Below are 14,821 nucleotides of genomic sequence, written 5' to 3'. Positions count from 1 at the left end.
AAGGATAGGGGAGAAGACTAGGCCCACCGATTTAATAGTGGGTTTGGCCAGATGAATTACCAGTCGTGTTTACTTGGGCGGCTTGTCAAGCGAGCCCTTGTTGCTGCCATGGCGCTCCATCTCCGTCTTCATCCCAAACGCCGAGAATCTCGTCTCCTCTCGCTCTCGCCGTTCTCCCTCCGATTCAGATGATAAAGAGTCGCTCACTCTCTTGATTACATGCCATCGGTCCGTCGAGCTCAATCGGCAGCTAACGCCGTCAATGATCAGCCTCTTCACCACCATCAAGGGCTTCCTTACCTCAACCCCGGCCGGCAGCACTCCAGCGACTCTTCCGCTCCTCCTTACTCTCTCTTCGCCTCCCGTGCTAAGCCACAGCATCATAGCAATCCATGGAAGCGCCACCTTTTCCGCTTGCTCATCTTCTTCCTCCTCGGTTTTCTCTTCGGCCTCTACCCCTTCCCGGAGCTTGATGACCTCCCCTTCTTTTCTCCCGCCATTTCCTCCATAAGTATGATTAACCTTCCGCGCCACGATTTCGTAGCCCTTCTACCCTCTGGTCGTCAGGAGCTCGAGATCCAGCCGTCAGACGGCAGGACGCACGCCACGGATGAGCTAACGGATCCATCGCGCAGTGGGAAGCTGCTGATCGTCGTCACGCCCACGTACAACCGCGCCTCCCAGGGTTACTACCTGAACCGGTTGGGGCAAACGCTGCGCTTGGTGCCTCCTCCGCTTCTTTGGATCGTGGTGGAGATGCACGTGGCTTCTGCGGAGACCTCGCAGATCCTCGTGGATGCCGGAGTTATGTGCAGACATCTTGTCTGCAATAAGAACACAACCAACGTAAAGGACAGAGGCGTTCATCAGCGAAACACAGCACTCGAGCATATCCAGAAGCACCGCCTGGATGGGATTGTGTACTTCGCTGATGACGATAACATCTACTCACTTGAGCTGTTCGAGCAACTGAGGAAAATCAGGTGCCGAATCACGTATTTTTAGTGTTCTTATACCTTACTGGACTATTACCAACAAATTCCTTACTAAAAAAACAAAATTTCAAATTGAAGTTCTTGCTTCTTTTCATCATAGTTATTGCTTTACCTATGCCTTCATTTTGTGTCAATGTATCTATTGGGAGAATCAGCAAAACTTAAATCAATAAAGATGTAGAAACAATGAGTGGAAATGGAAAAACAGTGTCCATTTTGGGAAAGCAATCTAGCATCTCCTTTCCAAACAAATGGCATTGTTTGAACTTGTTGATAATATGACCTTTTCAAATTTTAGTTTGTTTCATCAAAGTAAAAGGTTTCCCAAACAATGAAAATAAGGGAAAAAAATTCTGAGAGAAATATAAGTGGTTAAATAACCTAATGTAAATTGACTAATGTGACTGATAGATAAAGATGCCCTTCTGATGGACCCTTAGCAAATTGAAAGTGGTGCTCCAAATTAGCAACATGGGCATTGCACTAAAACTCTAACAATGGATCAAGAGTTACTGTTAGAAAATAATGAATACAACAAATTAGGGCGTCAAAGACAATGCTATGATGATCGAGTGGGATTAATAAACAAAATAAAAATACTGTTATATGAGTGCAATTAGGAGTATCTTTAATATGCAATAAAACAAGGCGATATGCTAAGATGCTATGCACATATTCGAGACTGTCAATGTGTTTTATAGTTATACAAATTCAATTGTTATAAAGAAAGGTATTAGGAGAGGGAGATCAAAGAAAACTCTGTAACTCTGTTAATGTAGTTAAAACTCACTCGAGAGAGTGGAATATATGAGTGATATGACCTTACACCGAGCTCAACATGGAGGAGTTAGACCTCTTTAATTAATCACAAATAGTTGGGACTAATGACCACTTTGATGATGATTAGATCATCATCAATGACTAGTTGAGTTGCTAGTGCACGTTAGAGTTAGGTACTCGAGCAAGATTAACCTTTTCCAGCTCAACAGACATGGGCCTGTGCACGAAATAGTTTTTAACCCATTTAACAGTTTTTTGGATGCTTATGTGAGAGGCGAACTATCCAACTAGATATTTGTTATGGACCACACAACAAGAGCAGATCTATTGTGTCCATGGATTGAGAGAACACAAGATCACTGTGTATTCTTTGAGAGGAGAAGATAATGCATGTTTTTATTTCATCCTCTATAGAATTTGTATCTACTTATAATCAGGTAAAGTAGAAGAGTGGATAAAAATGTAAATATTTTGGCATTAGACTTTTGCTCCCTATCACTGCTGTAAGGTATTAAATATAAATAATATAGTAAATCTCATGTTGCTTCGGGGGCCAAAACTTATCTTTCTAGTAAATTACCAAAACACGACAAAACCTAACATTTGACAGCAAGATAATCTCGCCTGTGCCGCCACTGTGTCAGCCATGTTGATAATGATTTTATTATGCCAACATGGCACACAATCTTTGGCATGTGTTGTGTATATATATAATACTTGGTCCATACTTCATAATGGATTGACTCCTTATTAAAGCAAATTATAATTGTGACCAATGACTTGTTCAAATAAAACCTAAAACATAATTTAAATTATGTAAAATGCATTACTCTTCTTCACTACTGATGTGGAATCATGGAGTCGATGTTGATTGCTGATGTGACAAAGAAGCAAATAGTCTATTCTTAATGTTCATATATTGTTTACACTAGGATTGCCTAAGCCTGTAGGAGACATTCTGATTAATGAAAGGCAAAGAATATTTTCATTACACGTTAGTTCATTGAGATCAGTGTGTCTTCAATTTAGTATACAACAACAACAACAACCAAGTCTTATCTCACTAGGTGGGGTCGGTCTTCAATTTAGTATATTCTTTCAAAATTGGACAGTTTTAAAGTTCAATATATATGAAAGAAAAAGTACAAATCTGTGATTTTTTTTCAATACTATTAGTTCAATTCAGGTTCCAAGAGGGTCCATTTCAAACATGCATGGCCTATTGTGTTCCTCCTGAAAATATTAATGGGAGCCTCATGCCTAGTCATCCTTTTTGCTTTTTTTTTTTGAAAAAAAAAAACGTATTATTCTAATTATACCTGTGCCACCCAATTGTCATTCTTAAAGAACAGATATACTTAAATCTCTAAGAAGCAATGACTATAGCTTGAATGCTAGAACTTGAGATACAGCAGCATCATCTGCAAAATTCTTGCATTCCCAAACAAATGGTTCTCAGACTTTGGCTATCAAAAGTAAAAGCCATGGCCTGGAAAACTGGACTTTTGAGAAGCATACACTATTAATAACAATATCTACAATCCGACATGCCATTTAAATTATGAATCTCTTGGAATTAATATCATTATTAACTTTTAAATGACTCTTGGCTTTGAAGTTAAAAGTCCTAATTATGTCCATCCTTCTTTTCAATATATTACCAAAGACGAAAGTAGCATCTCTCTATCAACATTTTGTGAATGTTAAGAGACATCTGTGTTAAATCTTTTGCCAGCCTTGTCTGGAGGAGTCCATGAATACAAAATTCATCTTAGGTCTCATAGTTCCTTCAAGCAACATGATTTTAATAAGCAGGCTTGTGTGGTACCCTATGATTATCATGATAGGGCCTGCCCTTTCCTCTGCATTATTATGAAAAGTCCAAAAAAACATGAGAGTATAGCAGTAATAGAGTGAAAGATTGGTGAATTTTTTGACTTAGAATTAGAGCCCCAAACGACCAATTATTTTGTTCTCTCATTCATCAAACAGGCTGAAATTGATTCCCATAACCATAAGCACTTAAATTTGAGGAGAGAGAACATTGGAAAATATGTGATCAATAGACTTAGGACAAGCAATGCAATGTGAAAGAGATAAATACAACTGAAATCAAATAATTCTGGCTCATTTCACTGTTGTCACCATATAATATATACACTAATGCACCATTTTTGCAGTGTCGACAAGTGAGATCAGATTTTCCATAAAAAACCCCATACTTACAATAAAAACTAACCTGATTGTAATAAGGAGAGAATAATATTCACATTCAATGATATGAAACTGAGATAAATCATGCATGTCCAGTTAGAAGTTAAGGTCACTATTTACAGAATTTTTACATGACAATTATTTTCTTGGGCTTGAGCCTGAATGTTTATTCAAATCAGCAATTGCTGAAGTTCTCCACCTGACTGCCTCCTTAATCAGCACTTTTCGGCTTTGTGCTGGCCAATCATTCTCAATCCTCTCTTCTAGTATTGACTATGTATTATGGTAAATAAGAAAGTCAAAAATCTTACTTTCTTGTACCAGTTAAGTCTTAATCTGTTTTATTTGCATTTCCAGGAGATTTGGTGTTTGGCCTGTTGCAATGCTCTCTCAAAGCAAAAATAAGGCCATACTAGAAGGTCCAGTATGCAATGGAAGTCAAGTAATAGGATGGCATACTAATGAGAAAAGTAAGAGACTTAGGAGATTTCATGTTGATATGTCTGGATTTGCGTTCAATAGCACAATAATTTGGGACCCCAGGATATGGCACCGTCCAAACTCAGATGCCATTAGGCAACTAGACTCCGTGAAAGAGGGATTTCAGGTATTCTTTCCTTTAAAATATTTTTGCTCTGAACAAAATTTGATGCATTGCAGAATTCTTTTGTCCCTTAGTTTTAGATAAAAGGAAAGTTATTTATTATTGGCAAACAGTAAGAAAAGGTCCAAGCTCCATTTCTGCTTCTGGCCATGAATCTTTATTGTTTTTTTGGTATGTGAACCAGTAAAACTTATGAACCGTGTATGGTCATTGTCTACTATCAAAATGTCATTTGTTTTTAGGAGACTACATTCATAGAGCAGATTGTAGAGGATGAAAGTCAAATGGAAGGGCTACCAAAGGGTTGCTCGACGATCATGAATTGGCATCTTCATATAGAATCTAGAAATCTTGTTTATCCTAAAGGATGGCGAGTGCCAAAGGACCTTGATGCTATTGTTCATTCAAATGTGCGACTTTCACAAGGTTGGTCAACTTCAATTTTTTTTTTTTTTTTTGAATTTGAACTCCTCTTCATTTATAAATTCTTTCTTCTGCACAAAAGGGGCCAGGTTTAATCTTTTTGGTAATGGATGTATATGAGAGCATATCATCATTACTGACACAAGTATCATAAAGCTCGATTCAACTATGGATATCTAATTCACTGTCTAATTACTATCATAGAATTATTAATGTTCAGAGTTCAGACATAATGTTATTGCATTTGGTTTAGTTTAGATGAATTGTGTTCTTTTGGCCCACAGAGTTTGTGGATAAGCATGAATATAATAACTGACCACAGTGAGTCCTATTACATGGAATCAACTATGTGGATCTTATTACTTCGCTTTTAAAATGATAATGTTGTTAACATCTTAATCTTCTACATCACTTTTAACTATTACTTTATTGAGTTTTCTTTGGTCTTGGTTCCTCCATGCCTTCAACTCCAATCAAATGAAATCTTAAATCATGTAAATATGTATATTTGTTCTCTTTGAACTTATTGATATCATTTGTTATTTTCTTCTTTTATCATCTACTATAGCTTACTGCTATCAATCTCTTTTAAGAACATTTTTTTTAGATTTCATTCTTTTGAGTGACAAGTCATTGCTCTGCCTGATGCACAATTAGTATGATTTATAAAATAATATAAAAAATTAAATATTCAAAAAAGCAAGAACTAAAGACTTTACATATTAATAAATAAATTAATCAAAATTAGTAAAAATTTAAAACAATTTTGTTATTCTTAAATTCGCATTACTTATGATATATTAAATAAAATTATAACAAATATAAATGTGAATATAGAAATTTGATTGACAAATTTTTGAAAAGAGAATAAATGCATTTTGATATATAAATTTTACATATAAATAACTGAATTAATTCTAACTAAATTTGATTGATTCATGCATTATTATATGTTTTAAATATAAATTAGCACTATTATATAAATGAAATGGAATATTTAAATCATAGTATGATACAATTGAAGAAAATATAATCTGAATAGTAAATTATAGAAAGGAAAATCTTAATTAATATAATAATTCTGAAATAGTACTAAAAAGTTTAAAGTATAAAATCAGTTTGAGGGAAACACTCAAGTATAATTGACATTTTCTTAACAAATAACAAATTGTAATTTTGTGCTTTAAAAATTAAATATATGAAATCATATCAGTTCTGATAATGAATTATATGATTACAACAAAGACTAATGAAACTAAAATAAGTTTAACTATTTCTCATAATTGCATAGTAATTGATTTAGACCCAAATACTTGCATATAAGTAATTCATTTTTCATTAGATGACTGCATGCTAGAATCAGAATATAAACTTCTACTAGAAAGGAATTTCTAAAATTAAAGCCCAACAAAGAAGAAATTACTCCCAGGATATAAAATGACCTAAAGTAGAGTTGGAGTTGATGTTTTTTTTATCATTGTTGAAACTTTGATACAAGGAGCAAGAGTATTCACATCAGTTACCCTATCTAAAGATTTTATCCTAAAATTTGGATAGGTTAGTTAAACAATCTTTGCATCAGCTACCCTATCCATTCCCTAAATTTTGCAATTTATAAATAGTACCTCTCTAAATTTAGGGAATAGATTTCATTCCCTAAATATTATAGAGGAGAGAGAAAAAATATGGAAGCTGATATATGTAGTGAAAGTGGATATCCAAATTTAATAAAGTATTTACACTAAAGTATGCATTTTGGATAAGGAAGCTGATGTGGATGCTCTAATTAATTTGTCATAGTAAATGATTTATTCTATGTTGCACTAGTGCTCCAATAATATTTGCATCCATAAAATGTATATCATGTAATGAATTGTTAAAGTATGTAAGAATTTCATATTAATGCATATTTTTGTCTTTCAACAGCCAGAACAATGTCATGAAAAAAAATTAAACAAACCTCCAATAAAATACATATAATACATAGATTATATAAAAAAACATAATGGAGATTGATGATGCTACTGTGTAATAATTGCCACCATGAATTATAAAAACAAATAAAAATAGCAATAAGGAAACACGATCAAGGAAGTAGAAGAGTAAAACTTAACGTTTCCTAATTCACTCCGGTGGCTATTTGCCGATCTTGCCCCTTTGTCATTTGTTGAGTTCGACCTCAGAATTGAGTGCTTGCTCATTTAAGAGATCAATATGAAAAAAAATCCAATCTGGGAAAAACCCCAAAAGATTTTATAACATTTCTTCAAAGATAACCTGAAAACCATGAGCCAGTGAACTTTTTCTAGCAGCTAAGTAAGAAATCCAGTCTTTGAGCTTTCCAATATGGTAGATTTCCGATCTAGTTTATGAGAAGGAATGAAAGGAGTAGGCTGCAAGAAAATTGCAATATTGAAAGACCATGTTTTATTCTAAAATGCAGTTATTAAAACTATCTAAGCCTGGAGGAGAAAAAAATATTCAATCTGATTTTTATTTTTATTTTATTTTTGCTGATGTGAGAACAAAAAGTTCAAGTTTCCATATATATATATATATATATATATATCATCTTAATATTTTGTCTCAACCTTAGTAACTTTTTGTATGTATTGCCTAATAAGATATAGCTTCACTCTAGCCTTGTGCCATGCTTATTAAATTAATTGTTTTATTTTAGGATCGACTTCATAAAATGGTTTAAATTGCGTACTCAAGGTGCCAGACGAATGCTTTGGCTATATATCTATCATCAGTAAGAATGAGAATTTCATGTATTAACTTTTTTCTTGATTCTTGGTTGATATTTTAAGCATTTACCATGTTATGCTCAAAATGCCCTGACTGCACATTATTTTAGGTGGCTATCAAAATAAAGGCACTGTACCTCCTTCCTGTGTTTGTTTGGAATAGTCATAGTTCATTAGTTCATGGCTTTTAACCCGTTTGAATTTGGCATTTCTATTTTGACTGTTCCTGTTGTATTTTCAGGAAAGCACCTGACCTAGCACTCTTCGAATTCGTGCTTTTATACAGGAAGCAACTTTCTTAGTGCGGCAGTTGCTTGAGGATGGATGAATCAGCCCACTGAGATCGTTTAGTTCCATTTTACAGATTCTTTGAATAGCAGACCAATAATCATGATACTGCTTTGTATCTGCACAGATTACAAAAGCTATCAATTTTTTGTTTTCCCTTTATTTACCCTCTTTCTTGTAAGCTGTTTTCGGCATCAATTTTGTGTTTTTAATAATACAAAAATTGATCAGTAGTTACAGATACCCGTAAAATTGCGATGTCATTTATTATATGAAAAAGTTCAAGTATACTTGGGATATTGGTTCTGGTTTTATTATACCGGGAAAAAAACAGGGGTTAATTATATGCATATATGTTAATAATTGGTAACAGGACGTGATCTTATCATAATGGATATCTCCATCATATGAGCCTCGCCACCCACCAGCTCGAGATGCTCTTATTATTCCTTGCCTTGTCTTTTTCCCTGAATTGGGTGTCAAATCAAACAATACTTGGCTTTTTGGTTTTTTGGTCGTTTATTATGAACATTTTTTGATTTATTTTAATAATCAATAATTTTTTTTTATAAAATCAGATCAAACATTTTAATTAATCAATGAAATTAACTGAGATTAATCAATGAAGCTAACTAAATTTATTATTTTCTTGTCATTCCTTATCACCTAAGGTTATGATATCATGATAAAATATTTAAGTTATCATTCAGATATCCATGATTTAATTTCTAATTATAGCGTATTTATAGAAATTTTCTTTCAAATGAGACGCGCAACTAAAAATTACTGGACTTCTAGACTGTTCGTCATGCATATTTCTCGATTTATTTTAACGACCAATAAAAATTTTTCATAAAATTGAATCAATCATCCTAAATTTAATCAATAAAATTAACTAAATTTATCATTTTTATTTTTCTCTTCATCCCATTATTCCTTGTCAGAATTAAATTTTTCTCTTATTCTTATTATTCCTTGTCAGAATTGCATTTGTTCCCCACATCAATATCGTATATGGCAATAACCCACTGCTTCTTCTCTCAATACCACCTCCCCCGAATCCTTCTCTCGTGGATTTCAAATTACTTTTTGGCTTTACAAAAAAAGTCTATCTCGTCCCCTTTCCTTTCCCCATATGCTACTGATTCACCTGTTTTTACTCGGAGAACAAGACTACCACCTCCTCAATGTTTTTTTTTTAAATCCAGATATCTAATTCCTCTGATTATTTGATCTTGCAAAAATTTTCCATTAGTCATTGAAATAAATCGGAAAATATTTACTAGTATCTATCTGAACAGCCAGCGTTTTTAAAATTATTGTTCGACTGGAAGAAAATTTTTATAATAAGCTGCAGTTGGAATTGGACCTTTAAATATCTCATTAACCACTTAAAAACTAAACCACAGCTCCATTATCGGAAGCCATTTCGTACATTGGAGAAGGAGAGGAATAATAAAAACTGAAGAATATCATCATCTTTACCTTTTTGTTTGGTGGCAATTGAAAAGTGGCGTATCACACCAAAAAAATATATTCACTTTTCGGTATAGAATTGGTTGAGATCGAGTCATGAGCCAACTAGCTAAAGACTTTAGACAGTCACCACGAGTAGATCAGACGAGACAGAGTCGGATTGCTTCTCACCAAGTATTTCCTTATCAGATCAGATCGGCTCTTATGGGGTCGACAATCATTGACATGAGTCAAGTGCTTTTCCACCGACCGTTGACAAGCGAGTAGGAAGGGAGTTAAGGTGGATCTTGGCGAAAATTTTCCGACGCTCAAGTAAAATATATAGAAAAGAAGAAGTCTCAACAGTCAATATAGTTAGATATAAGAAAAAATAACATACATCCATCCACTCGTACAAGCAGTATACATCAAGGGAAAAAAATCTCACACATCCATCCATGCCCTCATCATGAGTCTTCCCCTCTCTTCCATTTACCCATCCACACAGTTGAGTTCCTCCTCATGTTTAACTCAAGTCGAACCGAAGTTAATCAATTCCGCTTTAAGATATGAGGCTCTGACCCAAGTTCCTTGTCGAGTTGGACAAGATGACTCTCTTGAAGTATAGTGTAATGATAAAATATGGGGCGGGCTCTATAGATAATGAGGATTCAAATCTTATCCATGATATATTACATCCGAAGGGTTTGAAATTTTTATGGATTGCTTCTCCCATACGACCATACGAGGATAATAATTAAACACTACAAGGTGTCATGAACAATCTTAATATTGTGAGGTTCTCGAACCTCTGAATTTGCTCCTCGGTATTTGACATAGTCGATTTTAGTCGACTGTCGGGTCTTTCGGGAGATTGCTGCCGGGAGGGAGCAAACTGAGTTGTCGTCAAGGCTAATGTTTGACACTATCTCCGTAAAACGATATTGTTCCGCTACAGTACTCACGGATAGCAGCAATTCGTTCCCAAGATATAACGACGACGTCTCGAAATAGTAGCACTTCAAATTTCGAGACCGACGAACCTTCTCGTAGGCTTTTTGGACTCTTCTTATGCAAGAGATGGAAGAATGGTTTGAATGTAAATGCTTTTAGAATGAATGATTTACAAGAAGGAGAGTGATCTATTTATATTGGGTGAAGAGGTAAGTAACCCTTGATTTGAACTAATCTGGATCGTTCATTTTGAAAAGGTATAACCCTTTAAAGGTCTTTTGATCTCAACCATCAGATCTGAAGAGATATAACTCTTCAGATTCTGATATGATCTCGTCCTTTGATCTGAAGAGTTATAACTCTTCAGATCTCATCTTGATCTCAACCGTCAGATTACAACATTTAATCCGACGCTTCAGATTAAGCCTTCCCCTTCAAGGCCAGATTAGAATCCGACGCTCCAGATCGCATCTACTTACAATCTGTCCTCATCTTTGATCCTACGGTCACCATCTGTTCGCCCAATCCAGTCATTGCTCTCTACACAGTCACGTGCCACACAGGCACTACCTCGTCACCCGACATGCCACATCATCGCCACGTGGTGGCACCCGACCATGCCACATCACCGCCACGTGGTGGCACCCGACCATGCCACATCACCGCCACGTGGAGCATAAATTAAAGCTCCTCACAACGATGCGAAGTGCACCAACAAAGCGCCCATTACGCGGGTGGCGGGCTCGCTCGCCCAAGGGTAGAGAGCACCTTTGCTCTTTTATTAACAACATGAACACAACAACACATATAAGGAAACGCTGACTCTCGCCGGTTAACGATGTGGGATTAAAGCCCCATCTTTTTCCTTAATGTTAATTTGACCACATCTTTGAACAATTAATTTCCCATTCACCCGTAATCGATTTTGAGCAAATTAATAGTCCAGATTTATCTACGCAAAACGTAGATTTCGATTTTGAAATCAAACTTGACTTTTAATGATCGATGGCACCAAGATTTTAGTTTGCAAAATCGTATCCAACAATTCCCTACATGAATGGAAATTAATGCATGTAGTGCATGTATGCATGCTAGCACTTTACAAGAGTCCAATCGATAAGTCAATGTATCGGGAAAGGTAGCTTGTGGCTTTAAACCTTCCGTAGTGGAATGCTATCGAGCATACTAGGCTGCGCAGTGAACGTGATGTCTTGAACCGCTCAGCTGTTGGTGTATACTAAGACAATAACACCCACACAGATACTTATCTCACATACTTTTGGTTCTCATGGTTAGTTCCGTTTCGGCCATGGACACCATCTTGGATTCATAAGTGTTTCATTGAAGCGGTCTGTCTTCACACTCATATAGGTAATACTTTTATCAAGAGTATCCCACCATACTTCACCTTTATAAGGTATAGAAGTCATTAAAAGCATAAGCTTATCCTCACTACATGTGGTAGGACAACACCAAATCATCTTAGGATTGGGATTAAGGGTGCAAATGAATCGAATCGAGCCGAATATATAGAAAAATGTAAGGCTCGAATTCGGCTTGAAATAGGTATATTCGAGTTCGAGCTCGATTCAAAGTTCGAAAATTTTAAAATGTCTGGTTCGAGTTCGGTTCGAATTAGGGCTCGAGTTCGAGTTAGGCTTGAAATATTCGAACATATTCGCGAACTATTCAAATTATTGCTCGAAAATAGGTTCGAAAGGCTCAAAATTTATTTATTTAATATATATTTAACTTATATTAATAAATATTAAGGCTCGCGAGCAACTCGCGAACGGCTCGAATAATATAATTTGGACTCGAGTTCGGCTCGAAAAAAAGTTCGAACATGTTCGAGTTCGGTTCGAATTCGATAAATTCGAATACGAATCGAATATTTTTCGAGCCGGCTCGAAAAGCTCGCAAGTCGGCTTGATTCGTTTGCAGCCCTAATTGGGATAGTAGAGATAATCATTTCTCTTGTGTTGTTACACAACTTCTGTAACTTTGTTGTCCCATTGAACCAAGATCTTGGGATCTCCAGTCAACAAGGTTGGGTTACCGCTATAGTCATTTTTAGTTGTAGATTTTTAATTTCATTCCTCTTGATGAACAGTATACTTGATCTTGACTTAACTCTTTCGTAAGGGGATCTGCCAAATTATCCTTAGATTTAACATAGTCGATTGCAATCACTCCGTTTGAGATCAACTGTCTAATGATATTATGTTGACGACGTATATGTCGTGACTTATCATTATATATACTACTTTGTGCCCTTCCAATTGCCGATTAACTATCACAGTGGGTAAGTACGGTGGACACAGGTTTCGTCCAGCTCGGAACATCTTCCAAGAAATTTCGCAGTCATTCAGCTGCTTTATCAAGTACTATAAATTCGGATTCCATTGTTGACCGAGCTATGCACGTCTGCTTAGTGGATTTCCAAGATACTGCTCTCCCACCGATCGTGAATACATATCCATTAGTGGATTTGGAGTCTTTTGTATCTGATATCCAATTAGCATCATAATATCCCTCTAAAACCGCGAGATACTTTCCATAATGTAATCCGTAGTTCATAGTATATTTTAAATATCTAAGAACTCGCATCAGTGCTTTCCTATGGGTGTCGTTTGGATTGCTCGTAAAATGACTCAGTTTGTTGACCACACAGGCAATATCTGGACGTGTTTAGTTTGTGAGATACATCAAACTACCAATTATCTGAGAATATTCTAATTGTGATATGGGCTCACCATGGTTTTTCGCTAAGTGTTGACTTAAATCCATAGGAGTTTTTACAGTAGAGAGATCGTATGCATTGAATCTTTTCAATACTGACTCTACATAATGGGATTGTGTTAAAACTATCCCATCGAATGTCCTAGAATTTTAATTCCCAATATGACATCTGCTAGACTCATATCTTTCATATCGAAATTATTGGTCAACATTTTCTTAGTACTCATGATTACATCATGATTATTTCTCATTATGAGCATGTCATCTACGTATAGACAGACGATTACATAACTTTCAGGTGTGCTTTTGACATAAATGCATTTGTCACATTTATTTATTCTGAATTTGTTTGACAGCATTATTTTATCAAATTTTTCGTGCCATTATTTTGGCGCTTGTTTAAGTCCGTACAACGACTTAACAAGTCGACACACCTTTATCTCATTTCCAGGAGCTACGAACCCCTCGAGTTGCTCCATGTAAATTTCTTCTTCCAACTCACCATTTAAGAACGCAGTTTAACATCCATTTGGTGTATTTCAAGGTCATACAATGTTGCAATGGCTATCAGTACTCGTATGGACGTAATCATTGTCACCGGTGAATAGGTATCGAAGCAATCAAGACCTTCCTTTTGCTTGTACCCTTTGGCTACAAATCTAACCTTATACTTGTCAATCGATCCATCAGCTTTATACTTGTATTTTAGTATCCATTTACAACCTAATGGCTTAGTACCATAAGGAAGGTCTACTAATTCCCCAGTATGGTTATTCATGATGGACTCGATTTTATTATTGACAGCTTCCTTCCACAGTGGGGCATCAGGACTAGAGAGAGCTTCGGTTAATGTTCTTGGGTCCATTTTCGACATAAATGTCATGAAATTCGGCCTGAACGATTTCTCAACTCTAGCCCGTTTGTTCCGGCGTGACTCTTCGCTTTGATTGTTAATAGCCCTTTTCTGACAACTAAGTTCTGGAACATCATCTTTGTTAGAACTCCCATTGTCATTACTTTGAACGTTTCTCTTCTTATTTGGGAACACGTCTTCAAAGAATATTGCATTCTAAAATTCTATAGTTGTACTCACATGAATATCAGGAATATCTAACTTATGAACTATGAAACGATATGCACTACTGTTTTGGACATATCCGACAAATATCGCATCGAACGTTTTAGGTCTGATCTTAACTTGCTTTGGCTTAGGTACTTCGACCTTTGCTAAGCATCTCCACACTTTCAAGCATTTGTACGATGACTCGCGGCCTTTCCATAGTTCATATGGTGTTTTATCATTTTTCTTGTGAGAGATTTTGTTGAGAATGTGGTTTGCTGATAAAATGGCTTCCCCCCACAAGTTCTGGGGTAAGCCTGAATTTATCAACAAAACATTCATCATCTCCTTTAGTGTCCGATTTTTACGTTCGACAACACCATTCGATTGAGGTGAGTAAGGCGCCGTTGTTTGATGGATAATTCCAGATTCTGAACAGAATTCATCAAATGGTGCATCATATTCTCCACTTCTATCACTACGAATTATTTTAATTCGTTTATCAAGTTGATTCTCAACTTCCATTTTATAGGTTTTGAAAGTTTCTACGGCTTCG

General features: G+C 35.8%; 1 protein-coding gene across 4 annotated transcripts; it reads left to right on the top strand.

Annotated features, from left to right (window-relative positions):
• Positions 1–51: 51 nt before the first annotated feature.
• LOC122051047 (probable beta-1,4-xylosyltransferase IRX9H) lies at positions 52–8,353 on the top strand. Of its 4 annotated transcripts, none has more exons than XR_006131307.1 (5): positions 52–983; positions 4,347–4,596; positions 4,836–5,019; positions 7,697–7,771; positions 8,053–8,353. XR_006131307.1 is itself a non-coding variant. In XM_042611964.1 (4 exons), the coding sequence occupies exons 1-4, from the start codon at positions 220–222 to the stop codon at positions 8,082–8,084; spliced, it is 1,230 nt and encodes a 409-aa protein (XP_042467898.1). In that variant the 5' UTR covers positions 52–219; the 3' UTR covers positions 8,085–8,353. The 4 variants fall into 4 exon arrangements, 2 of the variants coding, with proteins under 2 accessions (XP_042467898.1, XP_042467899.1); XR_006131306.1 differs by having other exon boundaries at positions 8,008–8,353; XM_042611964.1 differs by lacking the exon at positions 7,697–7,771.
• Positions 8,354–14,821: the final 6,468 nt, after the last annotated feature.

The sequence above is a fragment of the Zingiber officinale genome, chromosome 3A (genome assembly GCF_018446385.1).
Source record: "Zingiber officinale cultivar Zhangliang chromosome 3A, Zo_v1.1, whole genome shotgun sequence".
NCBI lineage: Eukaryota > Viridiplantae > Streptophyta > Magnoliopsida > Zingiberales > Zingiberaceae > Zingiber > Zingiber officinale.
The sequence above is the reverse complement of the archived record's forward strand: the minus strand, read 5'-3'. Positions and strand labels throughout refer to the sequence as shown.